The sequence below is a fragment of the Urocampus carinirostris genome, chromosome 4, assembly GCF_059441175.1.
Source record: "Urocampus carinirostris isolate Australia breed hairy pipefish chromosome 4, RoL_Ucar_1.0, whole genome shotgun sequence".
Taxonomy (NCBI): Eukaryota; Metazoa; Chordata; class Actinopteri; order Syngnathiformes; family Syngnathidae; genus Urocampus; species Urocampus carinirostris.
Window position 1 is genome coordinate 3,451,454 of NC_142352.1, and position 26,669 is coordinate 3,478,122.

At 38.9% G+C, this 26,669-nt stretch overlaps 3 protein-coding genes and 1 pseudogene across 5 annotated transcripts in view; 1 reads left to right on the forward strand and 3 right to left on the reverse strand.

Moving 5' to 3' along the window:
- LOC148366673 (UDP-glucuronosyltransferase 2C1 pseudogene) overlaps positions 1-26,669 on the reverse strand; it is a 457,271-nt pseudogene that overhangs the window by 38,357 nt on the left and 392,245 nt on the right. The window lies entirely within an intron of this gene.
- Positions 1,919-26,534, forward strand: LOC148366677 (uncharacterized). The gene is made up of 4 exons (XM_088333329.1): positions 1,919-2,188; positions 4,270-5,243; positions 23,975-24,116; positions 25,436-26,534. Exons 1-4 carry the CDS (start codon positions 2,173-2,175, stop codon positions 26,497-26,499), a joined length of 2,196 nt encoding a protein of 731 aa, XP_088189455.1. The 5' UTR covers positions 1,919-2,172; the 3' UTR covers positions 26,500-26,534.
- Positions 9,810-13,559, reverse strand: LOC148366678 (uncharacterized). 2 transcript variants are annotated; one of them, XM_088333469.1, is made up of 3 exons: positions 13,340-13,459; positions 12,922-13,015; positions 9,810-11,808 (listed from the first exon to the last, which is right to left on the reverse strand). In XM_088333469.1, the coding sequence occupies exon 3, from the start codon at positions 11,723-11,725 to the stop codon at positions 10,160-10,162; it is 1,566 nt and encodes a 521-aa protein (XP_088189595.1). In that variant the 5' UTR covers positions 11,726-11,808; positions 12,922-13,015; positions 13,340-13,459; the 3' UTR covers positions 9,810-10,159. The 2 variants fall into 2 exon arrangements, with proteins under 2 accessions (XP_088189595.1, XP_088189594.1); XM_088333468.1 differs by lacking the exon at positions 12,922-13,015 and having other exon boundaries at positions 13,340-13,559.
- On the reverse strand, positions 18,037-22,764 carry LOC148366679 (uncharacterized). The gene is made up of 2 exons (XM_088333473.1): positions 22,372-22,764; positions 18,037-19,407 (listed from the first exon to the last, which is right to left on the reverse strand). The coding sequence occupies exons 1-2, from the start codon at positions 22,478-22,480 to the stop codon at positions 18,137-18,139; spliced, it is 1,380 nt and encodes a 459-aa protein (XP_088189599.1). The 5' UTR covers positions 22,481-22,764; the 3' UTR covers positions 18,037-18,136.

Consider the following 26,669-nt stretch of genomic DNA (forward strand, 5'->3'; position numbering starts at 1 on the left):
TGCCCACAGTGCCAAAACCACCAGTAACTGGTGCACTGACCATGGCATCACTGTCCTTGATTGGCCTGCTAATTCCCCTGACCTGAACCCCATCGAGAATTTGTGGGGTATAGTTAAGAAGAAGATGAAAGACACCAGACCTACAAATGCAAATGAGCTGAAGGCCGCTATCGAAGCATCCTGGGCATCAATAACACCTCAGCAATGCCACAGGCTGATTGCCTCCATGCCACGCCGGATTGATGCAGTAATCCGTGCAAAAGGATTCCCAACCAAGTACTGAGTGCATCAATGGACATTTTCAAATGTTTGATTTAGTTTTGCTGTTATAAAATTATTTTTTTACTTGGTCTGAGGAAGTATTCTAATATTTTGAGATAGGATTTTTTAGTTTTTTTCAGCTGTAAGCCAAAATCAGCAATATTCAAATAATAAAAGGCTTGAAATAGTTCAGTTGATGTGTAATGAATCCAGAATGTATGACATTTTTGTTTTTTTAATTGCATTACAGAAAATAATGAACTTTATCGCAATATTCTAATTTTCTGAGACAGTCCAGTATATGGAATGGATTTGAGAAACACATGTTCCTCAAACATACCCAAGAAGAATTTGTTCTTTTCAGTTTATGACATAATATAGACGTGTATCATCATTTTTTCAATGCACAGGAATATTTTGGACTATTTTAGTCAGAGTTGTTTTACATCAAAGAGTATTTACATTTATTTTGAATACCCATCAATGGCATAGTAGTTCCATTTGTAAGTGACATCAGGCCATTTATAACACCCATTATGCACACGTGGCCCTCAATGAAAATGAGTTTGACACTTCTGCTTAAGATGTAAGAAACGGGAAACGACGTGTCTTCTCTTTTATTTTGGAGATACTGTTTTAAATAAATCATGGAAATAAATGGCCCCGGTGTATGAGGAAATTTGTGCATTTTATATTTGTTTAATCGATAAAATGTGATCTCTGCAACTATCCAGTCAGTCACTGTAAAACTGGATAACACAAAAAAGCAGGGTTATGCAAAAAGTCAATGTGCATTACCGAATTACTCCACAAGATGGCGCACCGCTAACATAACATTCTTACTCAGTTGTCAAACTCATTTTAACTCGGGGGCCACACGATGGAACAAACATTCTGTCGGGGGCGGGACTAGTACATTAAAGTGAAAGAATAAGAGGGATAAAGAAATGAGAGAAAGAGGGAGGGACAAAGAAATAGAGAGAGGGAGAGAGCGTGAGAAACAAAAGAGAAGTCGTGAGAGAGGGGGAAAGAAAGGGAGCAGAAGAAATAAATCCAAAGAGAAATAGTAAGACAGAAGGAGAGAATAGAGAAAAGAAAGCGCAAAGGGTAGGAAGAGAGAAAGAGAAAGGGAAAAAAGGAAATTAGAGCAAAAGAAGTTAAAAAGACACAGAGAGAGACAGAGACAAAGAGCAACAAAGGAAGAGAAAAAGAGAGACACAGAGAGAAAGAGACAGAGACATAGAGTGGGAGAAAAGGGGTAGAAAAGAGGGAGAGAGAGAAAGAAATACAAGTACAGTATCTTTGTGAGAGGCACCTTGCTTTGGCAACGTCAAGTTGACATATTTCAACCTGCAGCTTGTTTTTCTCTTGCGCTTCTCTGAGTGTTGTCTCGCGGGCCGGATTCAATCCCTTAGCGGGCCTGATCTGGCCCGCGGGCCGCCTGTTAGACACCCGTGCTCTACAAGGTGGCGCACTCCCTGAATGCACGAGTTTACCAGTCGTTAGAAAGTTCAAAAAATGTTAGAAAAACTAGCCTGCTGGCACACACGACAGCAACAAAAATCTTAAAATATAACAAAGTGATACTCAATATTAAAATGTAAGAAAAAGAAATAGCATCAGTGGGGTCTTTTGGAAACCGGATACTGTTTTCTTATAGCCCCGCCCACTTCTTTTTCTTTCCGGGTCTTTCTGAGGTCGTTTGTAGCTACGTAGCATCCCTCTGAGGCCGTGTGGAGAATTTAACCTAATTTAACTCTTTAGAGAGTTAAATAGTGAACTTTAAAGGTGCATAAACTGTGTTCTAGGAGGAAACGAACGTTGAAAGAGGAGCTTGGGGAAGTGCAAGAAGAAAACGAGTGAGAACATCGACGACCGAACTAAGTTAGCATTAGCAGGCGGCTACGAGTTATGGCGAACACAGAAGGTTGGTCACTTTATTTGATGTAACATCTTCGTTTCGGTCCTGTAAATTAAAAATATTTTTGTTGTATGTATGTATGTTTTTGTGCAGAAGAAATGAACCAATGGTGGCAGGGCTGGAAGTCGTTGCAATCAACAAATAGCGTAATTATCTATAGATTTTTTAATTATAAATATTTTAAGTTTAATTTGAAACTGAAATTATTTTTTTCATGTTATTTGAGTTCCCCAGTCAGCCTTCGAGTCGGTCAGTGTGGAGCTCACTAACAAATGGGCTGAAATAAAAATAACAGTTGAAGTGTATTACCGCAATACTCCACGAGAGGGCGCACTCCTTGGATGGTTGAGGTTAAATGGCTTCTCCGTCGTTTGTACAATTAATGTTCAAAGATGCCAGCACATGCAATAATATTCTAGTCGTAAATGTAATCCCAAACTCAATATTTGTTTCATTGAATAACTGTCATCAAGCTATTAAATCCTAATAATATTCCATATTTTAATTTTAAAGTATGCATTTTCTATGAAAACTTAGAATATGAATCAAACAATCTCATTTTTGTATTGAAAATGTTGGTAATGATACAATAGTTACTTTGTCAGCCATTGATTATTTTTTTAGTTCATTACCACCGTCTGGTGGACTTTTGCTGTAATTACAGTTGATTCCCGTTTGGAACGACTTCACTGTTTGTTTGGTGCATTTTCCCTTTTTTTGTCATGCCCCCCCTAGGAAGAAGAAAACCTCAGGCACCCTTCCCCCTGCGCGACCATAAATAAAATGATTTGTCTATAAAACACAGTATCCCTAATAACATATAAGAGAATAAAAAGAGAAAGGAATACTGGCGAACTTACTTACAAACTATTAATTGCTTTATTGGCTGTAACCGAAAAGATTTAAAGTTAACCTGAAATTAAAATTAAATGATTGACGAAATTCTAAAGGACCCTTTTTTCAATTAGGCACAGAATGTGTAGTCTTACTCCCCATAATCATGCAGATATGTTCTAAAATATTCCATGTGTCATGGATCGAGAATTTAATTTTCAAAGGAGACAATTTGACCTCATATCCTATAGGGCTGTGATGTCACCGTATGAAAACGAAAACCAAAACAAATGGTGCGTCCCGTTTAAAAAACGACAGAGATTGTAGTAATCAGCGGTTCCATAACGGACATTTCAGCTTGTAGTAATTGGAACTTTGCTTACCGTGTTGCTGGGGGGCTTCTGACTGTTTTGTCCGAGTTGATCATCAAAGGGTAAGTTTACCTGTACAGCGTGCGTTGCTTTTTTTGACTTCACCTTATTTTAGGTATTTGATTGTGACTTTTCCTCTTGTGTTTTTGCTGCTTATGCTGCAATTAATATAATATTTTCCAGCACCCTAAGGCTTCCAGTTTTGTTTGGTCTAGATTAGTTCCACTAGCAGTAGACGTGCCTGGAATTATTGGAATGTATTTGTTAAGTTTTCACTAAATTCAATTAGGCTCACTAGACTATAGGCTCAATTTTCTGAATGTTCAACATTTGATCAGTCTGGGCAAAATGTCTGATTTACACCTATCCATTTGACACCCCTGCTGTAAGTGGAGTCAATTCGTGTAATAGATAGATAGATACTTTATTCGTCTCCGTAGGGAAATTCACACTTCCAGCAGTCTACCCCGTTGTTTATTACCAGATTAACATGATGCCCTAGGGGTGCTTGTAGCGGAGTGGATGACGTCACGCTAGTCCAAAAGTTCGACATCCCTGCAGCAGATGGAAATCTTTTCTTTGTGAAAATCCAGGGATACACCACCTCGTGTTAGCAAGTCCGCCTCCTCTCCGATTCCCTCCGGCTTTCGTGTCTCTGTATAGTGGCGCAGAAGCCGGGTAGCTCCGGGTGGCTACACGTTAGCGTCCGGAATGCTAAACGTGAGCCATGGTTTATGATTTGAATCAAAGTTATTGAAGAATATTTCCATGCAAATTGAAGTATTGATTGAGTTCCTCTATTTGATAGTCGGAAAGAAACTCAAAAGGATGAAAATCGAAAGCTTTGATTTGACACTTTCTTGTGTGTCTTGTGTCCTGCAGACGTCAGTGAAGAAAATCTTCTCCCTTGGCAACAAGAGACAAGGTGGCCTGGTGTTAAAAAAGAGGAGGATGATGGTTTGGAGACGTTTGACATCAAAAAAGAGGAGGAGGATTTGGAGTCTGTTCACGTTAAAAAGGAGGGTGTTATAAAGCCTGATCACATAAAAAAGGAGGAGGAAGATTTGGAGCCTGTTGACGTCAAAAAGGAGGAAGAGTTGAGAGAGTTTCCTGTGACCGGGGGCCATTTAACCTCCGAAGATCAACATGAAGAGGACAAGGACAAGGTGTCTCCAAGCAGAAGCTCCAGGACAACAGATGATGAAGACACGTCCGACTCTGCACACGATAGCGACAAACAGTCAAAAGGTGATAACACATATCACATATGTTCGCAGTGTGGAAAAACGTTCTCATACAAGTGTAATTTGAAATCACATATGATAGTCCACACCGGTGAGAAACCCTTTTGCTGCTCGGTTTGTGGACAAAAATTCAATCTAAAAGAAACCTTGAAAAGACACACAAGAACCCACACTGGCGACAAACCGTTTTCCTGCTCAGTCTGCGGTCAAAAATTTACCCAGAAAGGAGGCTTAAAAATCCATACAAGAATTCACACTGGTGAAAAACCTTTTTCCTGCTCAGTTTGTGGTCAGAAATTCAACCAACAAGGAAGTTTGAAAAGCCACACAAGAACCCACACGGGTGAAAAACATTTTGCTTGCTCAGTTTGTGGTCAACGATTTAGCCGGAGAGAACTGTTGAAAAGCCACACTCGAACTCACACTGGTGAAAAACCTTTTGCCTGCTCAGTTTGTGGTCAAAAATTCAGCCACAAAGGAAGCCTAAAAAGACACGCAAAAATCCACACTGGCGAGAAACCTTTTTCTTGTTCAGTTTGCGGTCAAGTATTCTCTAGTCAAGTCAAAGTTCAGGATCACAAGTGCACTGGTGAGAATAGCAGTCATCACCCTGCTTGATATGAGCTCAGTTTGTATTGACATTTAAAAAAACACAACTACCACTGGACGAACTCGTTTGTGTACTGTTGTCGTCAGTGACATGGTGAGACTTAGACTATTTCTATTGTTTTAGTTTTATTTTATATTCTATTAAATGCACGAGTGCAACTTGTAACCTTTATCTGATTATGATTATTAAATGATGAATAACGAACTATATCTTCTTAGTATGTTCAATTTTTGACTTCTCTTGAGTAGTTTCAAATGTCTCTTGTAGATGCGTGTAAGTATGTTATAACTTTTGGAGTTGACTTAATCAAGATGGCCTCTTTACGGGGGAGTATTGCATGAGATTGGAATAAAGAAAACTAGGCTAACTAAATAAGCGCAGCTTGATCTAATCTGGCTTAATGGGTTACACGTTTGCCAAGTCTGTCAAGGCATTTGTTGATATTTGGGATAAATGCACATTCGCGAGGCATGGAAAAGTACTGGTATGTTGAGATAAAGACAAAAGGACCAGCCCCATGGAAAAACACCGAAACCTTTAACCAGAGACGGGAAGACTAAGAGACTGCCAAAAGGAACATCAACTGATTAGAAAGACATACCTTGAGCAAATACGTTTAAGCCTACTTTACAGTCACCCATGATCTTTTACGGCCGCTGAACATCTTATCCTATGAACGTTAAAAAAAAGTAAAAGAATGAAAAGGTTAAACAAGCCCTATCAATTAGGATCGGTCAACACTATGTACTTTAGCTCACCTGTTCATTGAGTCTGCATTATATGTGACAAGTACCATGTTGAAACACCTGCTGTTAAATTGGCATCGTAACTGATCAGGCTAATGTTAACTTCCTTTCATGCAACTCACTCGAGGCTAAATTCAACTAAGATAATAAATATATCCCAGCTTAATCACTTATCTTGGTTTTGTGCCGAGCCCTAGTTTTTTTATGTTATTGTACGAATCTGCAATGTATATTTGTTAATCAAAGCGTGCTTTTTATGTGTAATCCATTATCTTGTACCACATGCAAGCGTATTTGAATTGTGAATTTGCGACTGGATATTCTTTGATTGTTCTAGAGACGAGATTTAGTTTCAACTGAATGTGATTTTTCATACATTTATATTTTGATTAATAATCACAATGTCATGAGATCATTTGTTCATTTGATTTATTTTCTTTTTTAAATGTAACATTTTCTAATAGGGTCCAGGACGGGACAGAAGGGGACAGGAGATAAATTTGATCTTTTCCCATCAGCCCTTGTTTCGAGGTTTGCATTTCAATGATCTCAATTGAAGTCATGTTTATTTGTGTCACAAAGGGGTTTCAAGTTATTTAATTTAAGTGTTTTTTAATCCTTTAAACACTTTAAACACTTCCACTGGGGTTTCAAATCGAATCTCATAGGGCAAAGCGTTCCACAGCACCGGAGCCCAAAAAGAGAATGCTCTCCAACCTGCGGATTTCTTCTTGGCTCTTGGGCGACAAATCTATATTCCTGAAATGAAATGTCTTTGTTTTATAATAAATTGCGATTGTGTCAATAAATTATGATTTCTTTGTTTGAAATTTCTCTGCAATGTGTGTGCAAGGGCTCCGTTGTGTGATTGTCGTGGAAGTACTCAAAGAGACTTGTATCACTGTGTCGCCGTCTCATCAGCAAATCAAAACGATTTCTTTACATTTACTTACAATAAATAGTTGCCTTTTTATATTAAACTGAGATTTTGTCATTTCATTTTGATTTCTCTTATTTCAAGTGTTTGCGGTTTGATCTGCAGATGCGGGCTTAAAGGGACAGTATGTAATATTTAGTACCTCCTAGTAGTCTAAAAAACCCATTAATTTGAATACTAAACAAAAATACGTAAAACGTTATACTAATGTTAGCTTTCATAAAACAATTATAGTTTGAGATACATGTATTTCTTTAACTTTGTGTAATCCATAGCTAGTTTTGTCCGCTATGTTTGTCTGCGGTCCTACTGCTACGGGTAGCCAACGTGAAAAAAAACAATACGTTTTGAATGTGTGAGAAAAAAAAACGTGAAGCTCCTGATTCGTCCGAAATTTGGAGAAACTACCACAAAGCAATATTTTGGTTACTCGCTGAAAGTATTGTATTTTTGTGTTTTGAAGTTACGATTATGCCACTTTGTTTTAAATTTAACTCGTAATTTTAGCATTGTCTTCCGACTGCTACTCCTAGCCATGTTATTAGCTTCAGGCTCACCGTTCAATGGGACTCACAGCCACTCCTAACTAATTTTTATTCGACCGGTAGAAGTAGTTTGATTGTGTTTGGGAAGAAAAGTTCATACAACTTTATTCCGAGTCGATTTTTTTTTTCTACTTCGTAATTAGTCGTTACCGAAGCTCAACTATTTGAGCTAGTTGTTAGCTAAACAAAGTAATTAGTTGGTGTGATAGAGTGGGATACTTGCATCATGAGCTTATAATTAGTATATAAAAAGAAAGATTTGTTGAGAAATTTCAAGGCACAAAGTTACAAAAAAGTACCAAAAAACTTGTGAATTATCGCGAGAGCTGCCGCGATAGTTGCCACGGGGAAAGCAGATGTAAACAAACCGGTTGATGTGGATGCAACATACCTGTCAACCTGTATGTTTTTGTCGTTCAAAGTATGTTTATCATGCATTTATAGATGTGTACGACGTACAAGAAAATCTGTACGGAAAAACGCAAATTTGTCAATTATGGGTACCATCCGGTATACACCGACGATCACAAACCGGCAAATCAATCAAGTCTAACGAGTTCGCCGCGGTAGCCTCTATCTCGGTATCGTTTTTTTTCGTTGCAAACGAAGCGAGCGGTTTGATTCTACTGTGCACATGCGTCTGCCGCCTGGGGATTTCCCATCATGCATCATTCCGAAAAAAAATATATGGTGTAAGAGGATGGTCTGAGAGGATGTCCTGGATGACCCTTGCTCAAAAGTGAGTGGCACGGGCAGATGCCAGAGGATCCGAAGGTGTTCGTTCGCCGTACACCAGAGCGTCTCCACCACCGACACAGGTTTATAATTACATAAGCTTTCTGGATCAAGGTTGCGTCGTTGAGTGTAGGTAGTAAACATATTCAAATACTACAAGATAAAAAGAGCAATATTTCTTTATGGGTTTACCAGTAATCTTTAATTCCAGGTATGAAAATAGGTTAGGGGTTAAAAAAGTGGAGAGGGAAAAAAATGATGTTCGGGAAGACTTTACAAGCCTACAAAATATTTAAATGTGTCGACACGAAATGTATCCATCCAGCCATTATCTTCACCGCCAATCCTCAAATGAGTCATATGTTGTGCAATGGATTTCAGGAGCCCAAAATAAGAAAATTAAATGTTATGCAAAGTAAAGTGACCAACCTGCTCTGTTCGACACAACTCGTAGCCGCTTGCTAATGCTAACTTCGTTTATCCGTCGATGTTTTAGCTTGTCCTCTTCTTGTGCTTCCCAAAGCTCCTCTTTCGCATTTTCTTTTCCTCTTTTGCACATATTCTTCGGCGTTTCGATATCACGATTGATGTCTTCTTACCAAGTGAAATTAATATTTTCCACACAGCTAAAGCGGAATGCTACCTAGCCAAAAATGGACACTTTAACCCGGAAGAAGAAAAAAAAGTAGGCGGGGCTCCAACGGAAGTACTTTCTTTTTATTTATATATTTTTGCAGTACAGTATTAGTTTTACGAAGAATTTTCTTATGACAGAATACTGATTTTTGAATTTAGAAAGGACTGCAAAACATATGCCCGATCAAAACTCCAGTGAACAAAACGCAGAAACGTTTCAAAAATTTTATAGAAAACTTCCGTTAACAGTACAACTATTGGGAGTGTGGGGAAAATAACACTGTAAGGCATTTTCACCCTGGTTATACCATACATAAGTCTGAACCCCCAAAAAACAACGGTATTCCTCACTTAAGAAAAAAAAAACAATAGGAGAAAAAACAGACAACTTCAGCACATGTGACATTTTATTGATGGGCTCTCCGGGTGAATTTTTGATCACAAAATGAGCAGGAATGAGGTTTCTCACCCGTGTGAGTTATTGTGTGGTCTTTTAAGTGTGATTTTAGACTGAATTTCTGACCACAAATGGTGCAGGCAAAAGGTTTTTCACCTGTGTGGGTTAAGAGTGTCTTTTTAAACTTTCTTTTCTGCTGAATCTTTGATTGTAAACTGAGCAGGAAAAAGGTTTCTCCCCCGTGCGGATTTTTAAATGATATAAAACCAGCTCGGTAGCCTAGATGGTAGGGCGCCCGCTCCGAGACTGGGAGGTCGCTGGTTCAAGCCTCGGCCGAGTCATACCTAAGACTTACAACATTGGTACCCATTGTCTCCCTGCTTGGCTCTCGGCATTAAGGTTTGGAATTCGGGGGGTTTGGTCACCTAATGACTCCCAACACAGCAGTTGGGTCTAAAAACCTGGCGCCGATCGAAGGTGACGAGTCACGTAGAGAGCTTCGCGTGACAAAATGATTTCCGGTAGATGTCATGTTGATGGTTGATACTGGCTAAATAATAATAAAACACAAATTTCTTAAAATGATGTCGGCAATTTATTTTTCTTCTCTTATTTCAGTAACAAGATCACAAACTCACAATCGAAATATACTTATGTTATACAAGATTCTGAAATCCACATAAAAATTCATGCTTTGATTACAGGTCAAATTAAAAGATGTTGCAGGCTTATTTAATATCAATCAGATTTAAAATAAGTCTTGCAATGAGATCATCTTGATAGAGTCAACTAAATAACTTACAACATATATTTACATGTGTACAAAAATGATGCTTGAAAAGTACTGCAGAAGAAAAATCAATAGTGATACATACTAATAAGATATTTAAGTTTGACTTCAGGCTGAATTTTAGACCAAAACTCAGCAGACAAAGGGTTTTTCAGCAGTGTGAGTTCTTGTGTGCCCTTGTAAGTGGGATTTCTGGGTGAACTTTTGACCACAAACTGAGCAGGTGAAAGGTTTCTCATCGGCGTGGGTTCTTGCGTGGATTTTTAAGCATGATTTTCGGGTGAATTTTTGAGCACAGACTGAGCAGGCAAAAGGTTTCTCACCGGTGTGGGTTCTTGTGTGGAAATTTAGGTTTCGCCTCTCTGTGAATTTTCGTCCGCAAACCGAGCAGGCAAAAGGTTGTTCACCGGTGTGGGTTCTTGTGTGGATTTTTAAGGTTCCTCTCCGGGTGAATTTTTGATCACAAAATGAGCAGGAATAAGGTTTCTCACCCGTGTGAGTTATTGTGTGGTCTTTCAAGTGTGATTTTAGACTGAATTTCTGACCACAAATGGTGCAAGCAAAAGGTTTTTCACCTGTGTGGGTTGAAGAGTGTCTTTTTAAACTTTCTTTTCTGCTGAATCTTTGATTGCAAACTAAGCAGGAAAAAGGTTTCTCCCCCGTGTGGGTGGTTGTGTGGATTTTTAAATGATATTTCAGTCTGAATCTTTGACCACAAACTGGGCAGGCAAAAGGTTTTTCACCGGTGTGGGTTCTTGTGTGTATTTTTAAGTTTGATTTCAGGCTGAATTCTTTGTCACAGACTGAGCATGAATAAGGTTTCTCACCAGTGTGAATTCTTGAATGGATTTTTAAACTTCCTTTCATTGTGAATAATTTACTGCAAACTGAGCAGGAATAAGGTTTCTCACCGGCGTGGGTTCTTGTATGAATTTTTAAGTTTGCTTTCAGGCCAAATCTTTGACCACAAATTAAGCAGGCAAAGTTTTTTTCACCAGTGTGGGTTCTGATGTGTTTTTTTAAGTGCAATCTCTGGGTGAAACTTTGCCTGCAAACCGAACAAGAATTTTTTTTCCCGCCACTGTGGGTTCCTGTGTGTCTTTTTAAATTCCCCCTGTCGGTGAATTTTTGACCGCAAACTGAGCAGGCAAAAGGTTTTTCACCAGTGTGGGTTCTTGCGTGTTTCTTTAAGTGTGATTTTTGGGTGAATTTTTGACCACAAATTGAGCAGGAAAAGGGTTTTTCACCCGTATGGACAATGATATGGCGTTTTAAATTATGCTTGTATGAAAACGTTTTTCCACACTGTGAACATTTGTTATATATGTTATCACCTTCCAACTGTTTGTCGCCATCTTTGTGTGCAGACTCGGACGTGTCGTCGTCATCTGTTGTCCCGTCGCTCCTGCTTGGAGACACCTTCACCTTGTTCTCTTGATGTTGATCTTCAGAGGGTGAATCAGCCCCAGTGATGGGAAACTCTCTCAAATGTTCCTCCTCTTTAGCGTTCGCTAGTTCCAAATTGTCCTCCTTTTTAATATCAAATATCTCTGAATACTCATCTTCTTCCTTTTTAACGTGATGGGGCTCCAAACCATGACCTTCCTGTTTGACGTCAAAATGCTCCAAATCCTCCTCCTCCTCCTTTTTAACGTGAACAGGCTCAAAATCATCCTCCTTCTTTTGAATGTCAACCATTTGGAAAAACTCATCTTCCTCCTTTATAACGCCAGGCAAGTTTGTCTCCTGTTGCCAAGGAAGAAGATTCTCTTGACTGACATCTGCAGGACACAAGACACACAAAGTTTTTGAAAATCTCTACACACGCAAAATATAATTTTGTTTTTTTTTTTACACCGTAAGCATCGCTACATAAATCTTTACAGTATTTCTGAAAAAAAGAGGAAATATTTATTTTAAAAAAAACAGGAATACAGTAATTTTTTCTTCCCTACAACTGGCTGGCAACCAGTTCAGGGTGTCCCCTGCCCAATGCCCCGAGATAGCTGGGATGGGCTCCACACCCCCGCACTGTATGTCTGATGAAAAGATTAGCATAAATTTGTTAGTTAACTTGTTTTAAGGAAGCACGTTTAGGTGGTGACTGATATGTTAGCTCTAATCATAACATTAATTGGTCAATCAAGCATGTGTATTTGTGATTGAGGGAGAGCATAAAAAGCACACTAAAGTGGTAAGATGAGAAATTAGCTATTGGCATAACATGAGTTAATCAATCCAGCTAAAAATAAACGGGAGTGCCCTAACTTTTCATTTCACCGGCTCGGATGAAATGTCCATGCTCTTTTTGTTTTCAGTTAATTAAAGTCATGTTGGTGGTATTGACATTTTTGTTCATTTATTGTAAAAAAAGTGAGCTGTTTCGGTTTTTATGTACCTTTATACGAGTTGCTGCTAAGCCTAATTTTATTTCCTGTTAGTTTTGGGTTTAAGTGAAATATCAGTTGTGTTAGTTCTGTTGAAATTTTAATTTATTTACTGTAAAAGGCTGCAGAGAGCTAATAAGTTTTATTTGAATTTATAATAAATATTATTTCTCTCGTTTTGCATTATAAACCATTTTTTACGCGAATATGGAAGCTGTTAATGCAAATGAATATTGTATCCAAATATCGGTTATCGGCCTCTACCTAATCCGAATAAATCGATATCAGCCCTGAAAAACCCATATCGGTCAATCCTTCATCACTAATAGCGACTACTTCAAGCCACCATTTAAATGGACTCTGTGTCATCTTTAGTGCCCCCTAGTGGTACAAAAAGTTTTACTCAGTAAAAAACATACTGATTTGAATATTAGGCAATAACACAAGAACTAATATACCAATGTTATTTTTTGATGATCAAATTATAGATGGAAAACATTGTATTACTTTTACACAGTGGAATCCGCAATTAGGTTGCCGCCATGTTTGTCTGGTGTCCTGCTGCTACGCTGAGCACCGTTGCACAGACCGTCGCTCGCACCTAACAACACAGTGCCACTTAGTGGTCAAATTTTACACACTGTGGCTTTATTTCATTTTAAACCACGGGAAAGACAGTGCATACAGGAAAACTGAGTTGGTAACCAATGCCAAGTAAAATACTCGTATTTTAATTCACCGTTTGATTTATCAAACCGCAGGGTTGAATATTAATTTGGCCGCATGAGCGTATACTTTATTAACTCCACATCCTAACAGACGCAACAAGAATATAAAATAGAAAAGTAATAAGATATATAATGAATTGACTTCAGGTGTGGAAAATAAAAGGCCAAAGATGTCAAAAATAACTAAAGTGACCAACCTGCTCCTTTCAACTCAACGTGCAGTTGCTTGCTAATGCTAACTTGGTTTAGCCGTCGATGTTCTCGCTCTGTCTCTTCTTGAAGCTCTATTTTGAAATGTCCTTTCCCTCTGGGGTACATTTTAATGGCGTTTATGGGAATGCCTTGACTTTTAACCAGGTAAACGGAGCTTTTCCGCATGCCCGGAGAGGAACGCCGAGTAGCCGACAACAACTTGAGAGTGACTCGGAAGAACAATGAAGGTGGGCGGTGCTCCAAATAAACAACTTCCGGTTCACACAAAAAAATATATTTTTCTGTATTACTTCGGCATATTTTATCTTCTTATGACCGCATACTGATTATTGCAGCATTTTTTGATATGAAATTTAGAAAAAAACTGCAAACGTTAAGGAAGTCCACCATCTTGTGGAGTCTGCATAATTAAGTTCTTATGTGAAGTAAGAGCTAGTTCTTATTAAAGCATATGTAACGACCCTCAATCATGCGCGACACAAGGGTTCACAGTCACTCGGTGAATTGCCTGCATTCAATAAACAATGCAAATAAGTCAGGGTGTTTGTGCACAACTGCATACATCTTCAGCACGAGGTGATATAGCTGAAGGTACGGCAAGTGCAGAAGCCCATAAAGTGGTCAACGAAAAAGACAGTCGCACACGCCCATGGCTTGAAAAATAATGCGGTGGCAGAGTTTTTAACAGAAATGCAACAATAACACAGATTTTGCTAGAATTAAAAAAAATTCAAAACAATCAAATTTCAACTCTGTTACACATAAACAGGGTTGGGATGTTTACTTTCAAAATGCAATCCAATAGAGTTACTCGTTACCTGTTGAAAAATGTAACCAGAAACGTATTCCAAATACTATACTATTGTAGGCATGTAACTTGATTACTTTCCATTACCTTTGGCTTAATCAAATACAAAATATGATAACAAAAGACAAAATGATGATATTAAAACATTTTTATTGAATTGAGCATAGTTTTTTAGCACTTTCTGTTGCCTTGGTTTCAGATCAGGGGATGTTGTAATAATAGTCTGAATTAATAGTCTGTGCAATAACCTGTGCACTCTGTGATTAAGGGCTATACAAATCAAAATGACGTGACTTGTCATGACCATTGTTTCTTGGCTGTTTCGTATCGATTATATATTAGAATGATGATGGAGTGTGTTCGTAGTCATGGCAATGCCGTCTCTTTTTAGAGCACACGTGTCAAAAAGGCGGCCCGCGGGCCAGATCAGGCCCGCTAAGGGATTGAGTCCGGCCCGCGAGACAACACTCAGAGAAGCGCAAGAAAAAAACAAGCTGCAGGTTGAAGTATGTCAACTTGATGTTGCCAAAGCCAGGTCCCTCTCACAAAGATACTGTACTTGTATTTATTTATCTCTCTCTTTCTTTTCCACCCTTTTTCTCCCACTCTGTCTCTTTCACTTTCTGTGTCTCTCTTTTTCTCTTCCTTTGTTGCTCTCTGTCTCTTTCTCTTTCTTTTAACCTCTTTTGCTCTCATTTCCTTTTTTCCTTTTCTCTATTTTCTCTTCAGCTCTTCATACCCTCCGCGCTTTCTTTTCTCTTTTCTCTCCTGTCTTTCTATTTCTCTTTGGATTTCTTTCTTCCTCTCCCTTTCTTTTCCCCCTCTCACACAACTTTTTATCTTTTGTTTCTCACCCTCTCTCCCTCTTTTTCCTTCTTTGTCCGGGCTTCTCCTTTTCCCTCCCTCATTCTCTTATTTCTTTATCTCTTTTTTATTTCTCTTTAATCTACTAGTGAGTCCGGCCCCGGACAGAATGTTTGTTCTATCATGTGGCCCCCAAGTTAAAATGAGTTTGACACCCCTGTTTTAGAGAAATGGCTCTTTTAGCTACCAAATGGGAGAGAGAGAGAGAGAGAGACTTAGAGTTTCAATCAGAGCCGACTCCTTATTGTTGGGGATCTGGCTCTCGTAGTCTACTTGAAAGAGCCGACTCCCAAAGCCTTTTTGTTCCTGAACGACGCAGCACTACGACCTCTGTTTGTGGTTTCGTAGCGTTCAGTTCCAGTCGTGTGCAAAATTTAACTCAATTTAACTGCATTTAACTCTTTGAAAGACTTAAAGATGAGCTTTGAGGGTAGCTAAAATGTGCGAAAGAGGGAAAGGAAATGTGAAAGAGGAGCTTTTTGAGTTTTTCCTTGCCCTCATGTAGCTTTTAGATCAGGGGGATGGTGTAATAATAGTCTGTGATTTGCAATAATCTGTTGTCTGTCCAGCCCTTTGAGACTCTTTGTGATTAAGGGCTAACAAAATAAACATGACTTGACTTCGGGAAGTGCAAGAAGAGAACGAGCGACAACATCGACTGTTTAACCGAGTTATGAAATGAAATGAAAATGATCTGCATTTATATAGCGCTTTTCAAGTCAAGACTTCCCAAAGCTTTTTACATTGTGCTTCACATTTCCCAATAGCGGCCGTGCAGCCATGTAAGGCCGCTAACCTGCTTATTGGGGGTATTAGGGGTTCAGTGTCTTACCCAAGGACACTTCGACATGTAACACGGAGGAGCCGGGATTCGAACTGCGTTCTCTTGATCCCGAAACGAGCGCTCTACCTCCTGAGCCACTGCTGCCCCAAGTTAGTTAGAGTTAGCGTTAGCAAGCCAACCAATCCTTGATGTCCTCCAACTCTCACATGAGCAATCACAAAGAGGATGAATGAATGGCACAGATTTGTGGAAGTACGTGATAGGCAGTCTTTATTATCTAGTAATGGTGATTGAGGATGGGTTATTGCTGTTTTAGAGTTATACAAAGCTTTCTATTCTGTTGAGCATCACTTTGTCATACGATCTCTTCAAGAAACTGGTTTTGGTAAATATTTTATCTCTACTAGAAACAAAATTATAATAGTTCAACTAGACAATTCCCGCGGCATTTGTAAGAGTTGTGATTGATCTGGCAGATGTTGGTAGAGAACCGGTAGCGTTGAGTTGTTAGCATTATGAGTTAGCATAAAGTTTTTAACTCAGAGAGATGTATTTGTAATTTTTAACTTGGTTCCCCCCGGTACTGGCAAGTTCATTTCAGATTGGCCCATAATTGTTAGCAACAAGGATATGCCTTGTGGAGGTCTAAAAAAAAATCACATTCTTGGTAATAACATAGTAATAACACTGTTATTACACTTTAGAAACTTTTTAAAATATACATGTTCAAATAAAATGGCCGTTCGATTTGAATTGGTCCACCCGGAATCCATTGAGCTTATTCATTTTGCTGATTCGTTAGAATGTGGCCATTAGCATACATTTTTAGCATGAAGCAGTTAACTATTATAATCCCCCGTTTTCTTCTTATTATATCTATCTTCTTCCGCCGAAGTTTAACGGGGAACTCCTCCCCGATTTGAATTGGCCAATCCGGAATGCATTGAGCCCATACAATTTGCTGAGTCGTTAGCATGTTAGCATTAGAATAATTTTTCAGCATGAAGAAGTTAGCATTTAGCCGTTAGCATCACTTTTTAGCATGTATCCGTTAGCATAACTCATCAACATGAGGCCATTAGCATAATTTGTAAATATGAAGTCGTTACAATATTGCCATTACCAACATTTTTTAGCATGAAGAAGTTAGCATTTAGCCGTTAGCATCACTCTTTAGCAGTTATCCATTAACATAACTCATCAACATGAGACCATTGGCATAATTTGTAAATATGAAGTCGTTAAAATATTGCCTTTACCAAAATTTTTTAGGAGGAGATCCCCGTTAAATTTCGGCGGAAGAAGATAGATACTTACAGCACTTGGCAATGTAGTTGTGACTTGCTGAAGCAATCACAACTAATTAAATTAAAAGATCATATGTCTGTCGGGTTTAAGGTTTGGAGGGTGTATTTGTCAGGGATGCCCAACGTCACCATACGTTTTTCTTAAAGTGATCAATGCCCCGAGATAGCTGGGACAAAACCTGGGTCACCAAAACTCAAGTGTGCAGTATTGTGTAATGCAACAAAAAAATAGTATTACACAGCACAAGGAAGAATACAAACTAGAGACTCAAAAGTGACCAATCCGCATAATTTATCCTTCTTTTTTTTGTTATTTTGCCTTTCACCTGATTTTTGTTTCGGCAGGTTAACCGTAAGAGCAAGATGACAGACAATCAAGTCATCTCCCTTTAGGTGACGTTATTATGTAAAATAAATACAAATTTACAAAATGCATGGTTAAATAATTCATGTTCATGTATTTTTACTCAACATTAAAATCAATATTGTTTTTTTAAAATAAATGATTAGGAAGACCTAGGGAATACACAATGTCCCTTTAAAACAAAAATAAAAAATGCTGGGCAGCACGGCGGCAGTGGTTAGCGCGTGTGCGGCACAGTTCTGAGGTCGTGAGATCGAACCTCCTGTGTGGAGTTTGCATGTTCTCCCCGTGCCTGCGTGGGTTTCCTCCAGGCACTCTGGTTTCCTCCCACATTCTAAAAGCATGCATGTCAGGTTAATTGGCCAGTCCAAATTGTCCCAAGGTGTGTCTGTCTTTGTGTGCCCTGCGACTGGCTGGCAACCAGTTCAGGGGGTCCCCTGCCCACTGCCCGGAGATAGCTGAGATGGGCTCCAGCGCCCCCGCGACCCTACTGAGGATAAGCGGTGCAGATAATGGATGGATGGATGGATAAAAAATGCTGTCCTCACACCATGGGTCTTTCATCATTTTAATGATTTCGTAACTTGAAGTCATTAAATACACTGTTGTATTTTATTCAAGATAACATATAAGTGTTGCAATTCATTTGTAGCTCTAATTTTTAGTGAGGTTCTCACCAGTACACCGATGTCTTGTCACATAAGCTTTACTAAAGAATCTCTTACAACATATATCACAACTGAATGGCTTCTCTCCTGTGTGTTTTCTTGTATGTGTTATTAGATTTGCCTTTGTAGACATTGTTTGACCACATATAGAGCATTCAAAAGGTTTTTCTCCCGTATGTGATCTTGCGTGTCTGGTTAAGTTCCCCCTAACCGAGAAAATTTTATCGCAAAGCAAGCAAGGAAATGTTTTTTGTCCGTTGTGCATACGAGTGTGCGTTATCAAACTGGTCTGTAAAGAGAAACTTTTGTCACACAAAGGGCAGGAAAAACGTTTCTCTTCTGTGTGAATTCTTATGTGTCTGGTCAAATTTGGTTTTGTGGAGAAATTCAGACCGCAAACGGAGCAGACGAAGGGCTTCTCTCCGGTGTGTGTCTGCGTGTGCCTCCTTAAGTTTCCCCTGACTGAGAATCTGAGACCACAAAGCGGGCAGGCATAAGGTTTTTCTCCAGTGTGCGTTCTACTGTGTGTGGTTAAATTGGCTTTCTGGGAGAATCTTTTTCCACAAACCGAGCAGGCAAAGGGTTTCTCCTCTGTGTGGGTTCTCCTGTGTTTGTTTAAATTTGTCCTTTGAGAAAAACTTTTACCGCAGATTGAACAATCAAAGGGTTTCTCCTCTGTGTGCGTTCTCGTGTGGATCTTTAAATTTTCACGAAACGAGAAACGTTGAGCGCAAATTGAACAGGCGAAAGGTTTCTCTCCTGTGTGTATTTTCATGTGTTCTCTCAGAACTCGCTTGGAACTTAACATCTTTTCGCATTCCAAGCATTTCCAAAGTTTTTTGTCATCGTGACGTGTCACGTCCTCTTTGAGGAAGTCGTCCTCATAGTCCACGTCGTCCTCGTCCTCAGATTCTGAGGAAATGTTGTCGCTATCTGATAGTGGAGCGAGGAGACTATCAGTTTGTGATCCTCTTCGGCGGTCTCGGGTGTGTCGTCTACTTTGAAGCTCCACTCCTTTGTTGACACTTTCATCTTTGTCTTCACTTTCCAAGTAAACGACCGTCAATGGTAAATCGGGAAAGTATTCGTCGTTTTCCTCTTTGATGTGGTGTCTCTCGGGATCTTCTTCTTGGAGTTCGTCTTCCTCGTGATCTTCTTGGAAGTGGTCCTCCTCTTCCTCTTTCATGAAGAGTGGTTCTTCCTCTTGTTCCTCTTTTATTTGGACGCACTCTGTTTCTTGTTCATCTTCATCGGCCTCTGTGGACGGACAGAAAACAAACAATTTGTTATTATATTGTTTTCGGTACTACAAGGCACACCCAAAAACCCCAAATTAGCCTAAAATTTGAAAGTGCGGCTTATAATCCAGTGTGCCTTAAAAACGGAAAAAAATTTAAAATATATGAATTCCCTTTATTGTTTTGAGTTTTCTGAAAAAACAGGAAAACCAGATGTATAATTTTATTTTTAAGTTTTAACTGGTAAATGGACTGCATATATACAGCGCTTTAACCAGGCACGAGGTCCTTCAAAGCGCTTTACAATACTTCTTCGTTATAGTACAGACGCTGCTCTACTTACAAACAGGATAGATTTCGAACGAATTGTATGGAATGTATGTTTAAGGTTTATATAAGTATGTTTAAGGTTTGTATTAGTAACCTGTATTGTTTTGTACTCAAAAATAAAAATGTCCTAAAATAATATGCTCTATAAAGTTAAGTTTAACCTACTTTTGGAAGACGAGCTTCAAGAGTTAGGCAAGTTCCTGCTCCATGGTAGAAAGTGGCCGAAAAATAGTAATAATTTTCTCAACCGCATCAAGCTCTCTTATTCCACTTTCTTTTCAAATGAAATGGCTCGCCTCTTATTTACACTTAAACACCCATATTGAATGGATGCAGGAGATATTAAACAGTGAAAAAGTCAAAGTTCTGAGCGTGCTGGAGATAGAGTATAAAATGTTTACACACGAATTAGGAAGAGGAAGCGGATTTCTTCTTCGGGGTGAATGCTGGTAGTGGTGGAAAGAAACACTACAGTACTGTCCTGCACAATACAAAATCTAATTTACAGCAAGGTCACAATATTTTTTGACATCCTTAAAAAAAATGTTAGTATCCGCAGTTTTTCGTAAGTCGAATGGTCTGTATATACAAGATGCCGACAAATCGAGAACTTGGCGCATTTTTTTGTCAAAATTCAAAACACATACCGAGTTTTTGTCGCATTGGCTAGCCTGAGCAGCAAAACTGCAGACAAACATGGCGGCGAATGTAGATAGGAATTCCACAAAATAAAAGAAATACATATCTTTCGACCTTTGATTTTTTTAAATTAAAATTAATATTTGTATAATAGTTTATGGATTCTTGCTTAATATTAAAACTGTATTTTTAAAAAAAAAATTGTGTCTAAAGCGTCATCCCACTCTTCTAACATGAGCAAGACCTCAGCATTGATGGGGAGTGGCGTGGGACAATACGGATACTGGGGAGAAACTAATTTGTTGCTCTATAATGAGCATTGAAGGTGAAGGACATTCCGATGTCTTGCCAAGCATTCTTTTCCAGAACCAGACTGAGTATTTGAAAAAATAGAGCTGGGGAGAACCCATACAGTTCAGGACATTTATTACAAAGTTTCAAAATAAAGTGCACTCCGGACCAATTGATGGATACCCGTTCTCCCACCAAAAGGCAGGCAAGAAAGTCTCGGCCCCTCTCTTATAGTGAAAAAGACACTCAGAATTCAGACCTCACTTTACAAAGCACTGTACAAGATTAGTACTGCACATTGCTTAGTCTTCAAGGTTGTATGATAAGACCATTGCTGTGAAAGTACACCGATATGAAAAAATGCATTCAGCAAGTAAATACTTCACTAAAATATGTGGATAAATGTAATGTGAATTTACAACAACTAAAATGAATAATGTGATTAACAAACGTAATATAGCTAGATAAAACATCTGATAGTGACAACATTCTCATCTATTTTTTTTAATGTAACAGTACCAACACTCTTTTTTACTGAATGGAAGTGTTACTAAATATTACATACTGTCCCTTTAAAGAATTTCTGAAGTTATTGAAAATTATTTTTCAATAAAGGTTGTAGATTTTAGGGGTTTGATATAAAAATGTAGTTTATTATTTGAGCTGTCTGATCTTATGAGAAAGACCAGCCACAATAGGCTTCAACTTCAGCCTTCGGTTTGTGTGCTGATTCTATCCATTCATCCATTATCTGCACCGCTTATCCTCAGTAGGGTCGCGGGGGTGCTGGAGCCCATCCCAGCTATCTTCGGGCAGTGGGCAGGGGACACCCTGAACTGATTGCCAACATAGAGACGGACAACTCACTCGCTCATTCACACCTCGGGAGAATTTGGACCGGCCAATTAACTTAAAATGCATGTTTTTGGAATGTTGGAGGAAACTGGAGTGCCCAGAAGAAACCCACGCAAGCACGGGGAGAACATGCAAACTCCACACAGGAAGGTTCGATTGTGTGCTGATTGTTGATCAAAAATAAATTGACTTTATTTTGACACGCCAGCTTTCAGATTAATTCAATAATAACAATCTCCACTAGTCAGCGTCAGCACACTTCAAATCCGGCCACCATTAATCCGCATTTAAGCAGATAAGATGCAAGGGAAGGAAAAAAAAACCCACAATATATGTTTTGTAAAACATGTTATAAGTGGGCAGCAGTGGTTAGCGCATGTGCGGCACAGTTCTGAGGTCATGAGATCGAACCTCCTGTGTGGAGTTTGCATGTTCTCCCCATTATTGCGTGGGTTTCCTCACACATTCCAAAAACATGCATGTTAGGTTAATTGGCCGGTCCAAATTGTCCCTAGGTGTGAATGAGGGCGCAAATTGTCTGTCCCTGTGTGCCATGCGACTAGCTGGCAACCAGTTCAGGGTGTCCCCTGCCCACTGCCCAAAGGTAGCTGGGATGGGCTCCAGCACCCTCGCGACCCTACTGAGGATAAGCGGTGCAAATAATGGATGTTATATGAGGTGAATTGGGCCTTCAGGGTCATTATGTTATTCCCTTTACTGTTGCATAAAAAATAACAACATAAGCATCGCTTTATTTAATTAAGGGTTATTTCAATAAACGTGACGTAATAATATTCGACTCCATTTCCAGGTGATGCAAAATGACGTTGATTTTAAACTCCATTTGCTTAGGACGAAAAGAACAAACCTGCCCCGGGAGCCTGCTGGAAAACACAGTGAAGCCGCAGGCGTGCTGTTTTTGAGTCTTCTAGTCCAAAAAAATCCTCTTTATAGTTCCTTGAGTCTCTTGTGCACATTTTAGAACCACAGATGACACACGCAGGAAAACAATCGATCGATAATCTGCAGTAACCAGTGAACGGGAGTCTTTTGTGTTAGCAGGCTAAGCTAACTTTGATGTGCACCGAGATTAAAAAAGATGGTTTTAAATGAATGAATACAAAATGTTGATGGACTTGTTTCGTTGACTAAATCCACATGAGTTAGTTAGTTCAAATAGGTAAAAACGTTTGGTTTGATGAGGATATGTTTATGTTTTTGTATATAATAACACAACACGGGGAGAAACAGTCCCAGAATTCCTTGCGCATTACGTCACTAAAATATAAAGATACAAAGTCGTAAATTGTCCCAACCCCAATTAAAACTGATAATATTCGTAAAGATCATGGCATTTTTATGCAAATTATTTGTTTCCCCTTAGTATTTTTATCTATTTATATTTTCTTATGATTTGTATTGTTTGATCAGTTTGCAGGTAAATGTATGGAAGTGTACATACGTTTTCTCCAAAAAAAGCGTTAATTAAATAGATAAATAGATAGATAGATAGATACTTTATTCATCCCCGTCAAGCCATGTTTATTTGTGACGCCCTTAATCACAATGAATCTTAAAGGGCTTCACAGACCACAGATTATTGCAAACTACAGACTATTGTTACACCAAACCCAGATCTAAAACCTTCATGAGGGCAAGGAAAAAAATCAAAAACCTCAGCATGAGGACTACAATTGTTTTGTTAATTATCTGTGCTTTATTAATGTACTTGGTCAACACACAAAGAAAACTAATTGTAAAACAAAAGTGGTAATATGAAAATAAATTAATAGAGTTCAGAACGTGATTCAAATAACATTTCTACTTTCACAAATGCAAACTCACTAGTGACTAGTAGATTAATGCCCTTCATTGCCTTCCAATGTGAAGTAAAACATCACGTGATATCCGTAAAGCTTTCCCGGAACCAAAAGGCCATAAAAATAAATAATATTTGCAAACATTTTAGCATTTCTATGTAACTTTCTGTTTCCCCCTGGTATGCTTTATTTTACATTTTTTTTTAATTTTATTTTTTTCATTGGTATTTCAATCAGTAGTACAACTTGAATGCACTGCTAACGCATCACTGTGATAAAACGCTTGTATGGAAATGTTTCTGTGTTTTGTTCAATAAAGTATTGAAAAAAATCAGCGTCCGTGTCCATGACATCATTCACCAATGACCAATCACATATCCTTCAGAACTCAAATCACTTCCTGGAGTTCGGGAGTGGCATTCTCGTATCCATCTCTTCATAAAAATAAATAATAAATATATTTTTATCCATAACCAAAGTAGTTTAAAGATATGATCCGAAATTATGTTTTGGACCCAATAATCATTTTGATTAGTTTTTGTCTTCAATGTGACATAATAGTGATCGAGCTGTGTTAGCTTAGCATGTCAGCAGCTAGCATACAGACGCGATAGTTATCGACTCACTAAGCGATCGTCTACTTTTGTAAAGTGTGGCGAGTATCACGTGGAATTGTATCCAAAAGGTGCAAAACAAGGATGCAAGAAGCAGCTTTCTAGGAGGAAAGAAGAAAACGAGAGACAACATCTACTGGATTTTGTCATGAAGTCTCAAAAGGAACCGCACACAACCGGCAAGTTTACTATCTTACGGGTTTTCCTATTTTTGTAAAAAAAAAAAAAATGGCATCCTTGGGTAACAATCATGGGACTCCATACGTTATCTACCTCATTTGTTTTGTACTTTAAGACAGACATTGCGTACTGTGTGCTGTACAAGTAATACAATCCTAATTTATGAATAAAAATAAATTCTTCCTGTGACCAGAGGTGGATAGAGTATCAGGAAATTTACCCAAGTCAAGTTTATTTGTATAGCCCTTAATCACAAAGAGTCTCAAAGGGCTGCACAGATCAAAGACTATTGCAAACTGCAGACTATTATGACACCATCCCTTCATCTAAAACCTACATGAGGACAAATAATACACGTATTATCAACATGAAATATCTCAGTGAGACAGGCCTCCAAATTTCCACAATTTAGTGTGGCAGATTCCACTGGTCAAATCTAAATGACAGAAACGAGGTCTCTGACAAAATAAATGTTAATTAACAGAGACAGACTGACGCGTAATTACCTGGAGGGAATTTAAGTAACGGGTTCAGTGTAGCTTAATGTGGTGGAGTAAGAGTGCAGTTTCTTATCCTGTTTATTATTCTCTCCAGTTTTCATTCCCGTCTAGTTTGTCCTGTTTATTTTGGATTTCCTGTTTCTTTATTAATCCTGTCAGTCAGTCCTGTCCGGTATCGACCACATCTGTCCGATATCTACTCGGGCAATTGGTATCGATCTCGTCGGCCTCTGGCTTCCTATTATTTCACGCTAGACTGCTGGCTAACGTGCATGACTCCCGATTTTCCGTAAAATAAAAGGCTTGTGTGAGAACGTCACCGATTGGGTCCTGATCCTGTTCTGGTTCATGACATACTCATCTTATTCATCGACTTATTTGAAAAGTTTTGTTTCTGAAAATGTTATTGGGCTATTTTTTGTTGCAGTATTATTACAACTAAGGCCATTCTCCAAGCACTGTCGTGTAAATATTTTCCCTATTCATCCTCACATTCTTTTATCCTAATTCTCTCTTGTGAGTCCTTACTACGTGTTTATCCTGGAGTCCTATGTCTAATCTCATTGCAAACAATGTTCACAAAAAAGATCATTCTACTCTAATTTTAAAAGTAGAAGAAGAAAAAACATAAACAGGACCACAAAATGCCACAGTTGTCTTACTAAGAGGACATTTTCTATTATTTAGCACTTCCTAATGCTTAATAAAAACTTCATTCATTTGGAAAAAAAATAATATTGTTATTAACAATAAGAAAAAATATTTTAAAAAAATGATTGACTTGACCAAATTTTGAGTTTGTTTTCTTTCTGTTCTAGACACTAATCAAGAATATCTTCACTTTGAAGATGTCAAAGAGGAAGAGGAGGAGGACGACATCACCAAGTTTCCATTGACAGTCATCGTGAAGAGCGAAGATGATGACGGAGAACGAGGATGTGATAGATACCTCCACGGACAACCCCGAGGAGACCACCGCCTCGCTCCGCTATTCGAAAGCGACGACGACGGAACGTACTCAACAGACAAGAAACCCCAAAAATGCTCGCAGTGTGAGAAAACATTCAGCTCAAAGTGGAACTTGAAGGTCCACCTCCGAAGTCATAAGGGAGAAAAAACGTTCACCTGTTCAGATTGCGGGAAAAGGTTTGCCAATAAAGGAAATTTGAACGCGCATGCAAGAATACACAATGGGGAAAAACCTTTTTCTTGCTCAATTTGTGGACTGAGAGTAACTCAAAAGAGCGGTTTGACAACTCACATGAGAATACACACCGGGGAGAAACCTTTTATCTGCTCGTTATGTGGGAAAAGCTTCTCCATCAAGGGTCATTTGAGAAGACACGGCAGGATACACACAGGAGAGAGACCTTTTGCCTGTTTAGTTTGTGGCAAAAGATTCTCTATCAAGGGACATTTGAGAACACACACAAGTATACACACAGGGGATAAACCTTTTGCCTGCTCAATCTGCACATTCAGTTTCAGCGAACGCTCAAAGTTGGTCAAACACATGAGAACGCACTCGGGAGAAAAGCCTTTTCCTTGCGCCATTTGCGGGAGGAGGTTCTCCGCCAAGACGAGTTTAGTACGACATAGCAGAACGCACAGCAGAGAGAACCTCGTCGCCTGCTCGGTCTGCAATTTAACTTTCGCAGATCGTTTGGTTTTGCTGGAACACAAGAGGACGCACACTGGGGAGAAACACTTTGTCTGCTTAGTATGCGGAAAAAAATTCACTCAGAGAGTACATTTGACATCACATACAAGGATACACTCTGGGGAGAAGCCGTTCGATTGTGGTGTGTGCGAGAAAAGATTTTCTCGGAAGGATCAGGTCAAGAGACACAAGTGCATTGTAGAGAAAAACGACTGTAGATAAAGCTTTGAGAAAATAAGATGGAGCAAACTGACAAATTGTGTAACCTAAACACAGCAGAGCCTCGGGATACAACATAAGTCATTTCTGAGATGGGGATCCCAAAGTAAAATTTCTGCTTGCTAGGGATAGAAACCTATGCTAATTAACTAATGCAGAGGTTTCCAAAATAT

Bases quoted from the DNA above. Each gene is read 5' to 3' on its own strand.
- LOC148366677 (XM_088333329.1), top strand. The intron at 5,244-23,974 runs GCTTGATATGAG...ACTTTTGTAAAG, and splicing joins AGAATAGCAGTCATCACCCT to TGTGGCGAGTATCACGTGGA. The intron at 24,117-25,435 runs GCAAGTTTACTA...TTTCTGTTCTAG, and splicing joins AAAGGAACCGCACACAACCG to ACACTAATCAAGAATATCTT.
- LOC148366678 (XM_088333468.1), bottom strand. From the start codon at position 13,520: ATGCGGAAAAGCTCCGTTTACCTGGTTAAAAGTCAAGGCATTCCCATA. The intron at 11,809-13,339 runs GTTGGTCACTTT...TGTGTCCTGCAG, and splicing joins CGTTGAGTTGAAAGGAGCAG to ATGTCAGTCAAGAGAATCTT.
- LOC148366679 (XM_088333473.1), bottom strand. From the start codon at position 22,480: ATGTGCACAAGAGACTCAAGGAACTATAAAGAGGATTTTTTTGGACTA. The intron at 19,408-22,371 runs GTTTGTTCTTTT...GTCCGTCCACAG, and splicing joins CCAGCAGGCTCCCGGGGCAG to AGGCCGATGAAGATGAACAA.